The sequence below is a fragment of the Equus przewalskii genome, chromosome 17 (genome assembly GCF_037783145.1).
Source record: "Equus przewalskii isolate Varuska chromosome 17, EquPr2, whole genome shotgun sequence".
Lineage (NCBI taxonomy): Eukaryota > Metazoa > Chordata > Mammalia > Perissodactyla > Equidae > Equus > Equus przewalskii.
Window position 1 is genome coordinate 42,163,097 of NC_091847.1, and position 20,378 is coordinate 42,183,474.

A 20,378-nucleotide genomic window follows, 5' to 3' on the forward strand; every position below is an offset into this window, starting at 1 on the left:
GAGTAAGTGAAAGAGCCAGAATTAAAACTCAGGCAGTCTGATTCCAGAGCCCAAACTCTTAACAACGTTGCTGTCCTGCTTCACAGAAAAAAGAAACTGAGACTTGCGAGCTGAAGCAATCTGCTGTAGTCACACAGAGCACGACTAGTGTGGCTGGAATGCTTCTCCGTCCACCAGAGGATGTTGTTCCATCCCCTGCCTTGTTTGGGAGATAATTGCTCTCATCCTGTTGATGTGCTTTGTTTGTTTGTTTAATGTCAGTATTGTCTGGGATTTTTCAAAAAGTTTCTAACTTTTTAGAACAGTTTTAGGTTCACAGCAAAATTAAGAGGAAGGTACAGAGATTTCCCATACACCTACTGCCCCTAGACTTGCACACCCTCCCCCATTATCAACAACATCCCCCACCAGTGGTATGTTTTTTACAATTGATGAACATGGAACATTTACAATTAATGTACATTGACACATCACAATCACCCAAATTCCACTTTACCTTAGGATTCACTCTTGGTGTGGGTTTGAACAAAAGCATAATGACACAGATCCATCATTACAGTATCATACAGTATTTTCACTGCCCTAAAATTCCTATGCCCTGCCTGTTCATCTCTCCCCCTTCCATAGTCCAATCCTTGGCAACCACTGGTCTTTTTACTGTCTCCATAGTTTTGCTTTTTCCAGAATGTCAGATAGTTGGAATCATACAGTGTGTAGACTTTTCAGATTGGCTTCTTTTACTTAGTGAAATGCTTTTAAGATTCTTTCATGTCTTTTCATGGCTTCACAGCTCATTTCTTTCTAGCTCTGAATAATATTCCATTTTCTGGATATACCACAGTTTATTAATCCATTCACCTACTAAAGGACGTCTTGGTTGTTTCCAAGTTTTGGCCATTATGCATAAAGTTGTTATAAATATCCGTGTGCAGGTTTTTGTGTGGGCCTAAATTTTCAACTCCTTTGGGTAAATACCAAGGAGCGTGATTGATGGGTCATATATTTTGATGTTTTCAGTTGGCTTCCCTACTAAGCACTCAAAGTGACTTAACTGAGTATATTATATTCACTGAGATACAAAAGACAAGTCAGTCCTTTTATAAGACTCATCCTTAATTCCTCCTTTTCTTTGATTTCTCCATATCCAGCACATCCAGAATCTCCCACCAATATGCCCCTTTCTGGTACATTCCATTTCCATCACCCTAATTCACGACAGTCAACTTGTCTGGTGCTATCTAACTGATCTTTCTGCTTTTATTTTGTCTCTTCCAACTACTTTTTCAGAGAGCTGGAGAGTAAATCAATTCCCGTCACTCCCCTGATGAAAATCTCTAATGACTTCTGATTACCCTTAGACTGAAATCCAACTTTAGATCATTGCCAACAAGGCCCTGTATGTCCTGGCCCTGCCCTCCTTTCCAACCTCATCTTAGGTCATTCTCCTGACTCATCACATTCAACCACACTAGCCCACTGGCCTTTTCTCAGTTCCTTGAATAGACCAAGCCCTCCTCATTTGGGACTTTGCCTTTGTTGTTGCTTTTGTCTGGAAAGTCCCTTCCCTCCATTCTTTAAGATGGTTGTCTTGTTTTCCAGGTCACCTCCTTAAGTTTCACCTCTACTCAGAGTCCTTTCCTCACCTTTTATTCTCTCTCCTGCCATATTTGCTTCCTGTATAATAGATTAATGAAAGACGATGAATACATTCATTGGAGAATGGATAGGTGAAATAGATGAAACTTGAATAGGTGAAATGAATAGATCCATTGGAGATATAAACAAAAATATACAAAATGATAGAAAACAAGTTTAAAGTAACGTGTAAAACATGTTTACTAGTGTGCTACATATTAAATACATCATCTGTGAAGGAAGTCCAAACAAAGGCGAGAAGATTAACATAGGAGTTAAAGTTGGCTTCTTGGAGGCAGTGAGACTACTCTGGAACACTCGTGGCTTTGGATTGGCAGAAGTATTATGCACAGGGGAAAGCTGTAAGAAATTCAATCCAATAGAAACAGGCTTTATTGGAAGAGTAATAATAATAACAATCTGATGTCAGTTTGTGATGCACACAAGAATTGACATGTTCGTATAGCAATTGTAAATTCACGTTAGTACCTGATTTTTCAAGAAATATAGCAGAAATTACACTTAGTCTAATATTGCTCTTGTCGCTGAAAACTTTTTTGAATTATATCTTGTAAAATGGCCTGGAAGGTACAATATACATTTTTTTTCAATATTCTGGCAAATATTCACTTTTTTTAAATGTCATTTTTGAAATAGCCAAAAGTCATCTAGAGCCAAGCCTAGTGAATGAAATGGTGATGCGCTGTTATTAATATCTAGGATCAAATGTAAGTTCTCACTCTGAAGTAAAGGTATATATCTACATTATCTATCTACCTACCTATCTATCTATCTATCTACCTACCTACCTATCTATTAATCCTAGTATGTTCTGAGGGTCTTACAATTGAAGAGATCCCACGACCTTGTGAACAAGTACAGCATAACTGGGATTGGATACAGCTTTCTAAAGGGGGGAATTCTTATTTACAAACATAGGTTCTGGTGGTTTCTTTTAAAAGAATCATTCTTCCTTCTTTTGTAGCCACATTTTAAAAAATAAGAACCTTAGAACTTAGGTCATAAGATTCTAAATACTTTTATTGCATTTACAACAAGCAGATTACATAAAAGACAAACGCCTTATTTTTAAGAATTGGCTATGTTGGCTAAGTCAGCACTCTATATGGGATTTCTGTGCTCAGAACCAGAATGTAGTGATTCTTTGTAAGAGAACAGGGCCTTGTTTGCTTTGGGATCCTGAAGGTAACGTTAAATGTCTTGCTGTAAAAATAAAGCATCCTTAAATAAAATAATTTGGTGCACAGCACTAAGGATAGTGCCCGGCACATAAAGTATATTCAATAAATGTTGGTTCTCTTTCCATTAATCATGTTTTGAAAGTTTAATATCCTCTGTAGTTTTATTTTACTTTTTTTCCATGCTAAGCCACATGTTTTGAACATACAAGAGCAGTGGAAGTGGTGGCCTACGTGTAGAAGTTTAGTAATATGGGCTTTTACGTAAGGTAGGAATTCTTAGTTCAGTTATTGTTATTATAAAACTGGCTGTTTGGATTTCAAAAATGAATTATCTAGTTATAAAAAACATTTTTTCCTGTTTCTAAATTATTTGTTAGAGAATTGGTCAGATGCATTTGAGTCATTTTCTATGTGAAATACAATGCTATACACCAGAGTAATTGGATATTTGAAAATTATAATTTCTAATGTACTAATTCTCATATTTCTTTAGATATTATTGTATGAACCTGAGTAGAATCTGGTGGGAGAAACCGTATAGTAATTTGAACAGGTAAAGTTTAACATAAATAACTATTAACTATAACGGGATTGGAGTAACAAAGGATTAGCTAATAAGAAGTAAAAAGAACTCTAAAGAATATGGAAATAGATATCTGAAGCAGCCAGTTCTCTTGTGGCTGAGATAGAGTACCCAAGACTGAGATCCAGATCTTATCCGAGAGGGCAATCATAGGTCACTGAAAGCAAAGAAGTTGCCATGGTGCCACCGGAACTTGCTGGAAATCTGTCTTTTGGAGCTTGCTGGAAATGTGCCCTCTGGGTACCAGAGAAAGCTGTTCATGGGGAGGTGTCTTGCTGGAGGCCCTCTACACAAAACTGCCTGAGGAGGTGCAGTTGCTGGCCACTGAGTACTGCTGGCCGCCATATACTGCAAGAGCCTGGCGCTGGAGAAGCCACCCATCCTGCAGAAGCTTACCGAGCAAGCACGCCAGAACCAGGAAGCAATACCCTTTCCTTCTGCCCTGTCTCTCTAGCACCCTCTACAGGCAAAGGTTAGTGCATGCCAGCTGGCAAGGTAAAAACATTTAAAGGGCCCAGATACCTTTTTTAGGAAGCAGATTAAAAAGGTTAAGTTTGGAGATGAGAGGCAATACCTTGATAAGCGGTACTGTTATTTTCTGATATTCCAGGGACTTAAAATATTAATATGAATATTCACAAAAATTTCCTCTCTAATGCCCACTTCTAAGGTAGAAAAAGCATTTGTGGCTCAGGCATCCATCAAGGTGAGGATAGTGAACAGAGGGACACAAATAAACACAGTAAAATTTTATCGATTTACAGTTTAAAAGAAAGAGATTGGGAGAAGAAGTCAGGGAGACATAAAGCAATGCAGGATGATTTTAGGGAAATCGTTTTGAGGAGTTTCGAAGAGAGAAAAAGAGGTGGTAAAGTATTTCTCACTTATTCTTTGGGAAACACAAAGTTAAAAAGTGTTGAAAATATTTGTCTAACGTCCAATTTCCTTTGGACTTTTTTATTTTGCATGCCAGAAATAAATATTTAGATTACTTTTTAGTTAATTTGGATGTTGATGTTGAGTTTCTTCTAAATACAACCTTATGCTGAGAGAAGCCACATACTTTATTTGGGTTACACTGACCACAGCATTTTCAAAGCTTTTGAGTCCATCAAATTTTTAAACATTCAGTTTTTTTTCCCTTTTACATTACATACCAAAGAATAAATAAAACAGAACTTAGTCTAATATCCTGCACATAAATATTTATTAAATCATTGGCTCTACATTTATCATTTCCAATTCAGCCAGTCTTAGTACTGCATGGCAGTCCTCTTACTAGTTTCTAATTAGCCATTTTGCATTCATTGCCACAAGTTTAAAAATCTGTACTACTTTCCTTATGTCCCTATGTCCATTCTCAAGTCTAAAGCCAATCTCAGCAGACAGCCTGGTAATTGACGCCAGGAGAATGAATTCTATCAGCCTCCTGCTTTTGTACCTTCACCTAAACTGTCTTGCATTCATATTTACTTCTCTCCTGCTTCAGAAGCAGTGGCAGCAATAGCTATCCTTCTATCCAAACTTAACCTTTTCCTGTGCTCTTGGTTTCCTCCTCTTCCTTCTTCCCATGCATTTTACTTCAACACTTCTGCCCTCCTCTCTCCCCCTTGAGTCTTGAATCTCTCTCCCTCTTTCCTGACTCTTACTTCTCATCCTGTAAACAGGCTTGGAACTTTGGATTGATCCCCTATCAAAATTTTCCTCTCATCTCTTTCCTTCTCTTTTTTACAATGCCCATTTAAAGATCATCTATGCTTGTTACATACGTTTCCTCACCTCCTCAAATTCAGTTTTTGTTGAAGAATATCTACCAGGGTCTCTTGGTATAGGTCAGTTTTCCTTAGCTCAACCACAGAGTTCAAATTGAGCACTCATTATAAAGCACATTTTTAAAAAGATGTTTTTAACTGTCTTAATCGTTGGATGTTGTTGTGAACAATGATGTACACGGCACCAACTACCCATCTGCCCATCTGCTACTCTGGTTCCAAAGAAAACTATGATTGTCTGGGCATTCTTTTCCTCAGGATGGTTGTGAAGTAATGACCTTATCTGGGCCAGCAGATGACTGTTGGACCAGTTGCTGAGGCCTCTGTCTGCGAGAATGTACGAAAAATAGGATTGGGTCTCAAGACACCTTTTGAACAGGAGGGATGTGATCAGGTGTCTCACAGTCTTCCTCCCACCTCCAGCTCCATTCAGAGAAGTCCTGACCTTTCCCCATGATTGTTACATCAGAAGCTGGCACCTTCTTTCATTAGTTTATTTCCCTCTCAGACCTTACAGAGGCATTGAATCTTATTAATACTACTTTAACTACTTTATAATTTCTTAGGTAAATAAAGTTTAGTAATATTTTTTAAATCAATGTTATGTTATCTACAAAATTAGCTTAAACTGATTATACACTTTAAACCAAAAAACATTTTATTCTAAACATAGTTAGAATGACTTTTCCTTTTCTAATGGGAGGTTATCATAATAATATTTAATAATAAAATTCTCTTTTATGGGCTGTCATATGTTCTCCCTTTTTCTTATCTCCACACTATCCATCCTCAACACCTCTAGCCCCAAAATCAGATAACCCCAAAAAGGGCTTTGAGAAATCTCCTGGAACCTCCACAATCCAATGCAATCTTCTATCTTCCATCCCTGTTGGCAGTAATCTCACCTTCCCCTCTCTTACAGCATTGATCACTATCTTCCATATACTATTGATATTTATGAACATGGCTAATCTGTATAGGCAAATCCTAAAAACAAGATCCTTATTTTACTCACTATTGAGTAAACTATCCTCACTATTGGGTAAAAGATCTTGTGGACAAGATCCTTATTTTACTCACTATTCTCTGTGCCTAAAATATAGTACCTTACAAATAGTAGAACTTAAAGATACTTGATGAATAAAGAAATAATTGGTCATTTATTAGATGTATGTATATCCTTCAGTTAAATTTATTTTTCCTTCTTCCCTTCTCATTTCTTTGTCTATGTGTTTTAGTGTGAGTATCTTTTTATCCTCTTTGCTTCTATCTCACTTTGTTTCTATTTATTCCCTTTTAATCTTCATTTTCTCTTCTTTTGCCACTCCTGCATAGAACATAACATTTTACATGCACTTAAACTTTTTGTTTGTTTCTTGCAGTTATTTGAGTTTTACATTTTATCTCAAAATAAATGAATGATAAAAATAAAATGCTGGACTAAGTTGTTTATTACAAAATTTATGGAAACTTAATTGGTCTTTCCCCATGAGGTTAGTGGCTTGCAATGAAAAAACTGTTCAGTCTAATTAAACGGAAGATAAATCAATGTTTTAGAGAAAGATTTGGGATTCATTTGTTAAATGAGATAAATTTTTGAAAATTATATTAAGTTGCAATGTATTTGAACTCAACAAGTTATTTAGCATGAAATGTACAAAGTCAAGTCATGAATATATAAACCTGGGTCGAAGGCTAAGGAAAAAAGTAAGTTTAGTAGTTGAAACCTTGATGTGGTACTAAATTGATACTAATCTCAGGTGAGCAACCCTGTCCAAGGTAACACTAAATCAGTTTTTCTGGTCAATGTAGTATTATACAAATCCTTACAGCTTGATGAATTATAATCCTTTCCATGTCCTGTTAAGGGATTCACAATGAAAGAACTAACCACCCAGCAGTCCATTCATCCTATATGTATGTAATAAAACACATAAGCTTATAAAAACAACAAAAGACAGGGTTTGAAGGAGATATTTAAATTGGAAAAATGCTCATCTTTGGCTCACTGTTATTTTCTATATGTAACTGAATTAAAATTTAAAATGTTTTTCATGTGTTAATATAATGCCCATTTTAAAAATTAGTATGTAAAAAATTAATGAACTTCATCAAATATATTTAACTTAAAATCGTGGCACAAATGTATTGTAACAACAGCATGGCTAAATATTACTTCCCATAAACAGTCTGTTCCTCTTCCCATGGCCCCCTAGGATCTGGCCTTTAATTTGGATTTAAAAACTATGAACTGATAGGGCTCACCAGCGTTCACATTTCGTCTTCAAATGAGACGCTTAGGGATGCTTACAGATGATTAATTTCACAGAAAGAGGGACTTGGTTATACTCTGTGTGGAAAATATCTAAAAATTATCAAGACTATCTGCAATGCATTCCATATATATTTCATGTTTTATAATCTATGACCTAAGAAAAAAGTTTAGGGATGTAGAAAGAAATAAAAGACAACCGTCATTTACGCTGGACAAAAATTACTGTTGACATGCTACCACCCAATCTCGCTCTCCCTCTTTTTTATGCAATTGCTGATCAGGTCACAACAATATTATAGTAGATTCTTGAAGACGAAGACAGAATCTAATTAAAATTTTATTTGACATAATCGACGTAAAGTCCTATAACCACTTAATAAATAAATGTTGACATTGATATTGATATTGATACTTATCTTTCTGTTGCATTTATAAAATATCTGGACACTAAATCTTCCCCCAGCTACACTGAGTAACATGCTCATAGAAATCATGTTTCATTACAGCTACTACTCCCTTCTTGAAATAAGCACTCTAGGCTAAATATTGGATGTATGGGGCTCCAATCCTACTTGTATCCTACTTATTATTAAACATAGGCCTAAAACTTACTATTATTATGCTATAGCTATAGCTGTCACTACTATAACTACCCCTGCTACTATACTCTATCCGTTAATTCGTACTATGCCAATTGTTAGATATGTTCCATACAATATACACATGCTCTTGCAGTCCCTCAAGGTTGGTATTAATTCCCTAGAGTCACAGAGATTGAGTGACTTGCCCAAGTCACAAAGCTAATGAGGATCCAAACCCAAGTTTGCCTCACTCCATGCTCTCTCAATAAAAATAAGGATAAAATTGTGTATCTAGTTTGACTAATTAAGGAGACATTCATAAGCCAAAGAAGACAGAAGCTTGTTGTCATTTCAAATTAACTTCATAACTCTTAGAAGGAAATAAAGTAATTTTCCTGTCTTTTCTTTATTGCTATGACTCATGCAATTGTTTACCAGATTTTTAAAACGGGCACTTTATTACGCTCAGGATGAGTAAATGTTACTTTCGCTGTGTGTTCTCTCCGTTCTACTCTGAAAACATGAACTGTGCTAGATGCTGGGAAGTGACATTTGTTTTTGTCTTTGAAGAACTTAAAGGATGTTTGCTGAAGACGTGGCAAAGAAGGGTTTCTAACTGTGCGCAAAGGCACACATTTGAGACAGGATCAGGGTGACCAGGAAAGACTGTAATAAGAACATTTGGTAGAAAATATCAGAGTAGCCAATGAACAGTTTCCTCAGGGGTTGAGCACTGCTAACATTGTCCCACTCTCTGCCGTTCTGGCACGTCAGCTTGCAAGTGTGCTCGAGTCTCTCACATCTTCAAAGCAACGATGACAATAACCCAACTTAATAATGGATAATTCATATTCTCTTTGGCTTTGTGTTCAACTGAATTGAAAACAACTTTCTTTTCCCTAAGGCATAACACTCCAACGTAGGGACTACTGAATTGCAGAAAGAAAAATATTCCCCTCTCTTACAGTATTTTTCAATTTCAACAATCTCTTGCGACAAGCACTAATCATCCTTTGGAAAACCATTCCTTATCTATTTTTATGTTGCCTCAATGCCTTACATTCAAGATATTTGTATAAACTGTAAATTACTGTATTTTAATTTCATATGGCCTGAAAGGATCTCTGATTTCTGGTATAAAACCTTTACATTTCTTATCCACAGGTTGTCCAGTGGTCTGTTGACTTGGAAATGCTTGTATTTGAAGATTTCCTGATACTTTCAGACCCTTCAAACCTGCCTTGAGACACGACTCTGGCCATTGTACCTGTTCTGTGAGACCCCTGCAATGCCCTTAAGCAATTATGAGATCCCTTCACATGTGGAATGTATTTAGCAGATAATTAGCACACAGCTGGTATTACCACAAGTCATTAAACGAGGTCTTAAAATGAAAGCAGACAGGGAACCAGAAGCATGGACTATGAGAATGCTAGAGCTGTAAGGGACCTTTGGTGTCACTTAATCTAGTCTCTCATTTTCCAGGAGAGGAAACACAGGCCCTGTGAGAGGAGGTTGCTCAGTCACTCAACTAATTGCAGTTTTGTGGGGACTGAAACTCAAGCATCCTAACTCCAGACTGATGTCTATGTGTCAGGAGCATATGTTGTAAATGACCCTAAAATGTTACAAGTATTAACTGTTCGGTAACAATAAATCGAAGTGCTACAATTATGACAATTGTTTTGAAATGAAATACATGCACAATAGTTTGAGTTTTCAGGTACCATCACATATTAAGTTTTATACTATTTGAAACACATATTTTAAAACTTTGAAATAGAAATAACACTTTATTGAAAAAAATTACTGGAAAACATCGATGAAAAAACCTGATATTTGTTGACACCTCAAAAACAGTCTGCATATGTTACAGTAGTACATTTAGCTATTTTATGCATTTAGTTTCTTGCATAGTTTCCAAAATGTTCTAGAAGATAGCAATACTTTAAATGGAGTCAGCTGGAGTTTTAAAAGTATTTTAAGAAAACCATAGGGCAGCCTGGGTGGCACAGCGGTTAAGTTCACATGTTCTGCTTTGGGAGCCCGGGATTCACCAGTTCAGATCCTGGGTGTGGACCTACACACTGCTCATCGAGCCATCCTGTGGCAGGTGTCCCACATATAAAGTAGTGGAAGATGGGCACAGATGTCAGCTCAAGGCCAGTCTTCCTCAGCAAAAAGAAGAGGATTGGCGGCAGATGTTAGCTCAGGGCTAATCTTCCTCAAACAAAATTAAAAAGAAGAAGAAAACCACAATCTTCTTTGTCCTCTTGCATTCCCAAGAGCTCTGATTGGTTAATATTCCTCTTGGCTTAGGTCTTATCAAAAAGAGATTCGAAGCTATGTTTCCTTTTAATTTTGCTTCAAATTTTTAAGTGTGCTTTCATATGTATACATATATCACTTAATCACAAAAACTGGGCAAGTGGTGTGGGAGGCAGAATTCTAAGGTAGCCCCCTGGATTTCTGCCCATCACTGTGTATGCCCTGAAAAATCCCCTGACCTTGAGTGTGGGCAGCACCTACGAATATGATGGGATAGTCACTGCTGTGATTACAGTTAAGACTTCATCTTAGCAGACTTGAGACAGAAACTCTCCTGCATGCTTTGAAGAAGCAAATAGTGGTGCTGTAAGGGCCCGTAAGCAGCCCACATGGTGAGGGCAGGCCCCAACGGGGGCTCAGAGTGATCCCCAGTGAGCAGCTAGCAAGACAGGAATCCCAGTCATACAGCTGTAAGGAAGCAAATTCTGCCAACAACTTGAAAGAGCTCGGAAGTGACTCTTCCCCCAGTGCGTCCAGATGAGAACATCATCAGGCTGACACCTTGATGTCACCTTCTGAGACCCTGAGCAGAGGACCCTGCCTGGACTTCTGACCTACAGAACATGTGCAATAATAAATAGGTGTTGTTTTAAGCCACTAAGTTTGTGGCTACTTTTTATGCAGAAATAGAAAACTAATAAAAACAAAAGTAAATAACACTAAAACCATTTAACCAATAAGGAGACTGGTTCAGAAAGATGAATGGACTTGCTTAACTTTATTCTGAAAATTAGTGACAGGACTGAAATTGGTACCCTGGATCCTCATTTATACTCCAGTATTCTTCCCACAGTACTATAGTGCTCCACAGTAACGAGTATTATTGCTAGATTTCCTTTACCCCCGCCCACAACCAAAACAGATAATTGAAAGCATAATATACTGTCTTCCTCTTTACAGTTAAACACAGAGTAAAGAAATGACTTTATTAATTCTCACGGCAGTTCTGTAGTATAATAAAAACATTAATCAAAATCATATTAATGTTCAGTTGGTAATATTTTGAAGGAATCTTGAACCAAATGTCAATCCTCATCACTAAACACACAATATTCTGAATAGTCAAGACTGGGAAATGTGATAGGTAATTCTACCCACTTTTTGTATTGTTTCTTTGGTGAATTACTTTTGAAAACCACTACAAAATTCTTTATTTTGAGACAAGGCAAATCCAAGCCTTTGTGCACCATCATCGTTCCCCAAGCCTGGAAAACAAAAGAGAAAGTGAAAAGAAAAATTAAATACGCATGCGATTAAGAATTCGTTTTGGCACAAAGTAAAATGAAGCCCATAGTCGTTTACTCACTTGGCCACAATTTTGGCAGATAATCTCACCATTTGTTTGATAGTCTGCAAACTTCTTTTTCAGTGCTTTGTTTTCTCTCACAATGTAGAGTTCCCTAAAATTATCAAGGAGTAAGAAACATCTCCGAGAATTCACAAAGGACCAATATGAAGGCTATGGGTATGTGTTGTTGGGCCTGAAGTTTTTGGACCCCATGCTGGCATTATCCCATACCGCATTCTTTCTCTTCTTCCTGTCTCCCCAGATCATCAGGCAAATGCCCCATTTCTACATACACCTCTGAAGGAGTATGTTGCCTTTTGTGGCTTCTTCCAAGTCTCTGGATTATTTTAACCAGACTTAATTGCTTAAAAAGTTGAGAAGAAATATGAGTAATTTGATGTGCCTTGGATCAAAATGACTTTGGGTCTTACACCTCTCCCTCCTTGCCCCAGTGCACAAGTAAAAGGCGAGAAAAATACATTACCATGCAAACTCTAATCTTAAAACTGGAGTGATTACAGTAATATAACACAGCATATTTGAAAAATTGTTTGAAATAGGGACAATATTTAGGGACTAAAAGAGGGGAGGTTCTGAAAAATAATGAATCTCATTTGTACTACTTTGGAAGAACATTTACGATACAACCTGCCTCACCCCTTATAAAGAAACTTAAAATTGAGTCTTCCTGGACTTACTTGAATTCTGGTGTCATATTGACATGGTGCATGTTCTCAATTACGTAGATATCTTCTCCAGTGCAGGCCAGCATACTGCAGTTTTTGCATAGGAAATTTATTAATGATGGGTTATCCTTGTAATGCTTTGCGATACTCCTCTTGGTTTTCATTTTCTTTTCCATTATACTTTGCATCTGTAATTCCCAAATCTGCATTGAGAAAAAATATTCAATTTTTTTTCATAGTTTCACTGAAGTAAGTCTCCTGGAATTCAGAGATCTTAGTTCTGAAAACAGACACTTGGTCCATGGTCTAGAAATAAAATAATGAGGTGATGGCCCCTCAAAGAATTTAGTAGATAATCTCCTGTAATCATGGAAATGTAGGAGCCTCAAGTGTTCAGAAAAACTGCCCATTCCATTTTACAAAAGTTGTATTGTTAGAAAGTTTTTTGCAATATTCAACCAAAAAATCTCTCCCTCTAACCCCCACCATTAGTTTTAATTCTGTCTCATAAAATAAGTCTAAACTTTCTTCCCCAAGGAATCTCTAAAGAACCAAACATTGTTATTACTTTACCTATAGTTTTCTCTTATATGTGACAAGCCCCCCAGTTTCTTTCATCTTTCCTCATGTGTTGTTAATTTCTAGACATTCCGCTATCTTAGTCAATCTCTGCTTTACCCATTTGTGGCAGAAACTACTAGTTTCCCATCCAGGGGAAACATTTCCAAGCCAGTGGCCATTGAGACTTAAGGAGATGTTGAGTGAGATTTCTAGAAAGTCTGCTTAAGTATCAGATAGCTGGCATGTGCACTTTTTGCCTTTTCCACCTTCTTCCTCCTTACTGCCTAGAATGAGCATGTGGCAGGTGAAATTTTAAAAGCTATCTTTGTCCTTGAGAATGGAAGCCAAATACTAAAAGGGCAGAGAAGAGAGAGAGAGGGAAGAATCCTGGCTTCTTCATGACATCACTGAGCTATCAAGTGGATCTAGATTGCCCACATGCTTTATGTGAGAGAATAAGCCCTTAAGCCACTATATTCCAGGTTCTGTGGCTAGTGGCCCAGCTTATTTCATAACAGAAACAATGTGGTTTATGAGAGATATAAAACTTGAGAGAGGGACTGGCCCGTTCTCACACCTACATAACATCACAGTAGAAAAACCTGATTCTTAAATAATTTACCTCCAAACTGAACCTCTCATCGATGACAAATTTATATTAAATTATAGAGGAAGCCATTGTTTTCCTTAAGACTGAAGGGAAGTTTTCAGTAAAAGTAAATTATCGGTGCAGAAGAACAAAGCTGAGTGGCCCATCTCTTTGGCTCTTGCCTCTATACTTTAGGCCTTGACTGGAGGCAACCATATTTAGCACAGAAAAGAACAAAATCTGGCAAGCAAATCTGTGGGCCATATCACAGTTTAATCAGACAAGTACCAAGAATAATTTCCTATTTAAATTACAACAACATAATAAATTGAAGTAGTCTCTTCCCTTAAAATTTATTTAGGTTGTTCTTGAAAGATATTTATGGTTCTATGAGCTGATTAAAAGATGATTTGGCATAGGATCACATACACGTGGGCAATTAAGAAACACCTGTGAGTGCGACAGAAAAAATAAAAATAAATCAAGGTCAGTGTATGGATATGTGACTAGGACAGCAAAAACTAAAAGAATAGCTCTAAAATAGTAAAGAATCTAAACTAACTGGAGGAACAAAAAAAGAAAAGAAATCATAATAAAAATATGGAAGGCACAGCTATAATCAATCAAAGTCCAACTGAAATGTAAATAATGTGGCAAAACTTGTTGGGGCAATGCCAGGGAAAATTTTAACAATCTTCAACTTGCTCCTACAAGTCTGATTTGATTTTAGAAGCTTTTAGTTATGTATAAACCCTGTATATGACATAGAAAATAGACCTCACTCTCTGTGTCAACTCTCACCATTTCTTAGCAGTTCTTCTGAACATTGTGTTGAGAAGGATTCTCAGATCAGACAAAATGAGCGCTGTGACCTGGTAGCAATGTCTGATGAGGGCTTGGAACAGAATAGTGGTGGCACATACCACACATTATTGTTGTCCCTACTCTGAGTTTGGCTACCTGTAGTAGTTTTACGAGGGTAGGTCTCTTAGCCAAAGGAGACCTACAAAGGTAGTCCATTGTGGGATCCCCAAAGGGATGGTATCTTGTTCTAAAGATTGTCTGGAAAAATTAGACTCATAAACTCCAAAGGTTATTCTAGAGCTTACCCAAAACGACTGGTTTTGAAACATCAACCTTTGAAAACTTCCATGTGATTCATTCATTTAGGACATTAAATGTAAGGCAATAACTTTCCAGTGGTATTACATGGCCACAAATGTTTGATTTGACACTATAAAATGTTTGGTTTGCCTTATATTTAAAGGGGTTTTAAAATATAAATTTGTGTAGAAACCTGGCCAGGAAACCTTGGAGTTGGTTATAGCAATGCACACCAATTTGAAAGCATCCCTTTCGTGAAACTCTATTTAGGGTAGAGCCAAATCCAATGTTAAGAAACTAACATTCACACCCATATGCAAGGGTGTGAATTTTCTTCTAAATGGATTGTTTGCTATTATAGTAGTTACAGTCTTTAATTCAGTGGTATGGGGGATTTCCTGAAATATTGTAGAAATACACTTCCTTCACTGTATTTCTCTCACAACTCAAATGACTCTATGTTAGTAAGTTGAGATGCAGCTCGAGGACATATTATGTATTTTCTTATTATTCAGAGTTAGCCTCAGTGTCACTCACTCTAAGAGACCCTTCGCAACCACCCAATCTAAAGTACCCATGCAGTGGCTCATTTCATGTCATTGTAGTCTAATCCCCAGCACTTATCTCTACATAATGTATTTCTTGCTTTATTTCTGTTTATTGTGTCTCTTCCTCAAATCTCACCATGTACACACTAGAATATAAGCTTCATATGCCAGGGGTCTATTTCTGCCACATGTTCTTTGTTTCTAGAACATTACCTGGCACACAGTAGGCATTTTGTAAATATTTCTGGAATGAAAAAATTGTACTTGTACAAACAGATTGGACCAAACCAAAATAACCAGGTTGGGTTAAATGAGGGAGTTGCACTAGTCTTTCTGGATTGAGGGCAGCCTAATTTTATATTACCAAAGTTTATGGTTGGTCCCACTGGAATGGCTTCCTGACAATTTCTGCCTCCCGTGGATCTTGATGCTTTGTATGTGAATCTGGACTAAGCACAGCTCATCAGACTGGAACTTATAATTCAGCACAATTTCTGTCTCAAGACTTAACCACAAAGATATTAATGGCAACCACATGCAGACATTTTAAAGTGAAAACTAAATTTAGAGAGGGCCAAAAACAATACCTTATGAGCATACTCTTCTGGTTTCATATTTTGAACATGGTCTATAGCTTTATACATCATTTTCTCTCGGAAAGCATTAACTGTCTCACGTTCAACAACTCCTGATCCGCTGTGGGCAACCAGGACATAGGTGCTTTCATCAGCTCTGGCTCGACCACGGGCCTGAGAACAAAGAGAAATCAAGTAAATGAAGGGCTAGACCTTGCTGTGAACTCTCACAATTTTGTCCTGGAATGATATTCATTGCTCAGCATCCTAGCCTTCAAACGATCTCTCTATTTTCAGTAAAGTTAGTTATTATACATTCATTGCAAGTTGGCTATTTGAAACTCAAAATGCACTTTCATGAAGAAGAAATGTTCTAGAGTGATGATGGTTAGATCCCCACACAAGCCCTCAAAAGCTTCAATAATGCAACACCATCCTGTCTAGCCTTTTTGTTCCCCAGGACCTCTCTCTCAAACCCTGAGAACAATAATCAGCGACTTGGACTGGGGCAGCCCCCCTCCCCTCGCCTGGTAGGAGGGATGAATGAGAGGAAGGGGCATCTCTGACCTTGACACCAGGGCTGTGGAGTGTGCAGCTCTGTTCCTGGCATCCTACATTGGATTCTGAGCACATTTTCCCGTGAAAACATGCTCAACATGGTGATAAGTTTCTATAGTCTTCTTTATACAATGATATTTAATCATGTTTTGAGTAACAGAAGATTTTGTGGTCTGGTCCAGGAACCTAACTATTACCTATTATATTATCCTCATGAAAAATGCATTCTGAGTAATAAACCGCTGACTAATAAATCAACTCCTGAAATACAATTACTTCCTAATTTGGTGACTATCTGGTTATCTTAGTCTTCTAGGACTTGCCTTCTATTTGAGGATGAAATTTAAAGTATTGAAGAAAAAGCCTTTAGTTCGTTTCATAGGAGGAATATTATTTCTATTAATCAGCACAACTCCTGTACCTACTCAACAAAAGGTAACAATCTATTGTTAACATAGTGTGGACAAGAGATAAAGTGAAATTGAATGAAAACTGAGACATTGTGCTACTTTTTTCTCTTTTTGCATGTATACGCCTGCTCCCTCCAACATTTTATTATGAAAAATTTCAAATATACAGAAAAGTTGAAAGAATAAGGGAAGAATAAGGGCAGAAACAGCAGTCTTTCTAAGGTTTGATATGTCACTTTGTCAGACATTTGTGGGACACTGTACTTCAGATTCCTGGTTCTGTGGGCTCACAGAAATCCTAGGAATAAGGGGGCTAATTTTGATTCTTGTGGATGGAGCCAGTGTCACGTTCCTAAAAATCTTAGGACACATAAATAACAATCAAAGAAGAATTTTTGCTTAAAAATACAACAGGTATCTGGTTGTCATATGAATTAAACAATATAAAAGGCAGCAGCATGCAGCTCTTCAAGATTTCCCTTTTGATTTTTATTGAATTATAACTGACATATGACATCATATAAGTTTCAGGTGTGCAACATAATGATTTTATATTTGTATACCTTGCAAAATAATTTATCTTTTAGTTGGAAAACATATATTTTTAAAACTGTGAGCGCTGTTTTACTAAAAGAAAACAATTAAAATAAGAACACAAAATAAAAAATTAACCTCTTAGAGGTATTTGAATGTACCTGGACCATGGCTATTTCGTTAGTGACGAGACCGTAACGGATAACGATATTACATTCTTTAATATCCAGACCTTCTTCTGCCACTGTGGTAGCGATAAGCAGATTTATTTTTCCTGTGCGAAATTTACTAATGACTTCTTTTTGTTCATTCTGTAGAAACATTTTAATAAATTAAATTTTGTGATGCTAAACACATTAAAATCTTCTAATTAGGAGAAGAAATAATAAATTACAACTGGTCAGTGTAAATCAAAGGATTAGCTCATACACGGATTTGCTGCCATCTGTTTTTGGCATTGAACAAAGACATGATGGTGAGACAACATTTGACTTCCAATCTGGGATTACCACACAATAACAAAAATATTTCCATCCTCCAGTCTGGAGGTGGGAAGACCATCATTTATGCCAAGGAAATAAATTGATGGGTGACTTGGGAGGAAAAAAGGAGGAGAAGCTTTTAGTTGAGAAGAGGATAAGGTGATGAGAAACTAAAATGGGTTTTGCTTTTCACTACATTAATTTCAGAATCTTTAACATTCAGAGAATAAGATGCAGTGACATTTTTAAAGATTGTTGAGTTTTGAGTCAACAGAGTCATTCAAGCAAGAAACGTATGGAACATTCCTGAAAGGACATGTGAGCAACTGAAAACACTGGCTGCTTCCAGGGAAGGATGCTAGAAGACTGGAGGACAGTGGTGTGCCCTGTACCTTACTAATTTTGAAAGAGGTAAATATGTTATCTATTCAAAGGCATGATATAAATAAAAATAAGAGAATAAGTTATTAAATCAACTATATTTAAATTTTAAAAATCTGAATTTTTAAAGTTAATATAGGTAAGAAATTTAAATATGCACTCTAGCCCTTGCATAGGAGGAATGGGTGATCACAAACCTAACCTGATATGGCAAGTGTAGTTTTATTTTCATAGCCACTCTCACCAAAGCTGTTGGTACAGTTGGCCTTTGGTGCACATTCAGACTACCTTTTGCCCCCATATATTAAACAAAAATAAACATGTCCAAATGACAGTGTCTTCTCCTATCTCCTTCCCTTTCTTCTCAGACGTGTCTTTATTTGACTCCTAAATGCTGGACAATCTTGCAGAAGGCCCCCTCTACAGTCTTCTCTGAGAATTTCTCCCTGTTGCACTCACATCCACTGACAAAAACTTACATGTAATGGATTTTAGCAGACGTCTGTGCCTTAATTCAAAGGAGTAACTTTAATAAAGAGAATTTCAGACACAGTGTCAGACTCTCAAATCACATCAAGTAGATGCCTAATTCTTTTCCCAATGAGTAAGTACAACTCAGTTTACAAAGTGAGGATGTGGGGAGTAAGAAAGGTGGGGGTGGGGGGGGGTTCTATATTTTGCCATGCAAGCCCCAAGTCTGAAACGGATAAGGAGCAAAAAGTAGCATGAAAACACATTTTCCATTTGACCTCGCCTCTTTTCAAAGAGGAGCTGAGGCCACATAAAATCAAAGTCATACCACTAAAGCTAATGTAATAGAAACTTAAAAACAAGACCAAAAACGAAAGAGTATAGATGTTATTTCTTGTAAGGATTAACAGAGAGGCTGCGAGATTGAACTTCAGTTTTGCACATGAGCTTCCCGGAAACTAGGGCAAAAAAGGAAACATGTTAAGTAAACTAGCGCTCATCACAAAGGAGGAAGTAAACTCCTCAGCCAAGGAAAACTGCATTTTCTGGCATAAATCTTAGAGGCAACTTTAACATGAGTACACGTAGAGAATATATCGAGAGTTATAGTGGACAATTTCAAGAACCATTTCTTTTCAGCCAACATTAAAACAAATTTAATTTGCTCCATTGGATGGAGAGATGATGACCATAACAGAATTGAAGTGTCCCTTTGTCCAGCAAGACTCAGGATCAATAGGACTTCAGAAGAACAGTTTACTTTAACAAGCCATCATTGTTTCATCCATGCTTGTAATGTCTCCAAGCGCCTTTTTTCTCTCCCAAGTGTTTTTGACTGTGCACATGATAAGTAGTATAATGAAATGAAAACAAAACAAAACAAAATTCTTAAAAAGGAAAAGAAAATCTCTTTTATAGTCTCAAATCTCTAACACATCAAATGTCTTAATTTTTCCAAGTTCCCTCACAGATCTCATCCTATGCAAACAAATTTACTTAGTTCTAATTATTATGCACACATTTTTGTGGAGATATGATTTTTCCACTTGATATTACATTGTAGCCATTTTCCATTTTGTCACTAAGTTTAAATTTCAATCATTTTCACAAAGGAAACTCAATATGGAAAGCTCCTCCAAGTATGTGAAAAAAATGACTACTAGGACAACGCATAGCCTGTCAAATACCACAGATTAGATTGCTATAAAACTCACATTTTATTTCAAGAACAAGTGTTTCATTATGTAAAATTATTTGTTGGGTGGTGAGAGAATTGATGAACAAAAGACTGCAACTAATTTGGGAAGAGCAATAACCGCATAAGAAAAGAAATCCAGAAGGATGTTTATACCTGTGTCATTGGCTTGAACTCACTGCTGTGTCCAGCTCCAATCAGATGATGGGCTTTGACTCCTACTTCTGCGAACTTTTCATTTTCAGTAATCCACTGGGAAAGGGCATACGCACTCTGTCGTGTTTTTGTGAAAATTATTCCTCGTGCCGATTCCTCAGTCCTTGTATAATGTTCCATTATGGTGTTTCTTAATTTGGTCAGCTTTTCATTTTCACATTCTGGGTTTTCAGCCAACTTTTTCAACTTTTTTTTGTTGTCTTTAAGAAATAATTAGCTTAAATTAGTAAAATACTCATGTGAATAATAATCACACTGGAAGATTTTATATAACGGTGGACTAGGATGTGGCTCAACTACAGTTAGTCTTGTGTTATACCTAGTTAACAGACTAGTTTAATAAATAAATTTATTGCTGTCATCTTGACAATAAAACCAGATGACCAATTGATTGATTGTGATCA

The 20,378-nt window shown here is 36.8% G+C and overlaps 1 protein-coding gene across 1 annotated transcript in view; it reads right to left on the reverse strand.

Moving 5' to 3' along the window:
* Positions 1–11,075: 11,075 nt before the first annotated feature.
* Positions 11,076–20,378, reverse strand: part of IFIH1 (interferon induced with helicase C domain 1) — a 52,078-nt gene continuing 42,775 nt past the window's right edge. The window contains exons 11-16 of the mRNA XM_070581424.1: positions 19,915–20,174; positions 17,391–17,540; positions 15,740–15,901; positions 12,363–12,553; positions 11,683–11,776; positions 11,076–11,581 (exon numbers count right to left, since the gene is read on the reverse strand). Of these exons, the coding sequence (XP_070437525.1) occupies positions 11,402–11,581; positions 11,683–11,776; positions 12,363–12,553; positions 15,740–15,901; positions 17,391–17,540; positions 19,915–20,174 (1,037 nt within the window). The 3' untranslated portion in view covers positions 11,076–11,401. The remainder of the gene's footprint in view (positions 11,582–11,682; positions 11,777–12,362; positions 12,554–15,739; positions 15,902–17,390; positions 17,541–19,914; positions 20,175–20,378) is intronic.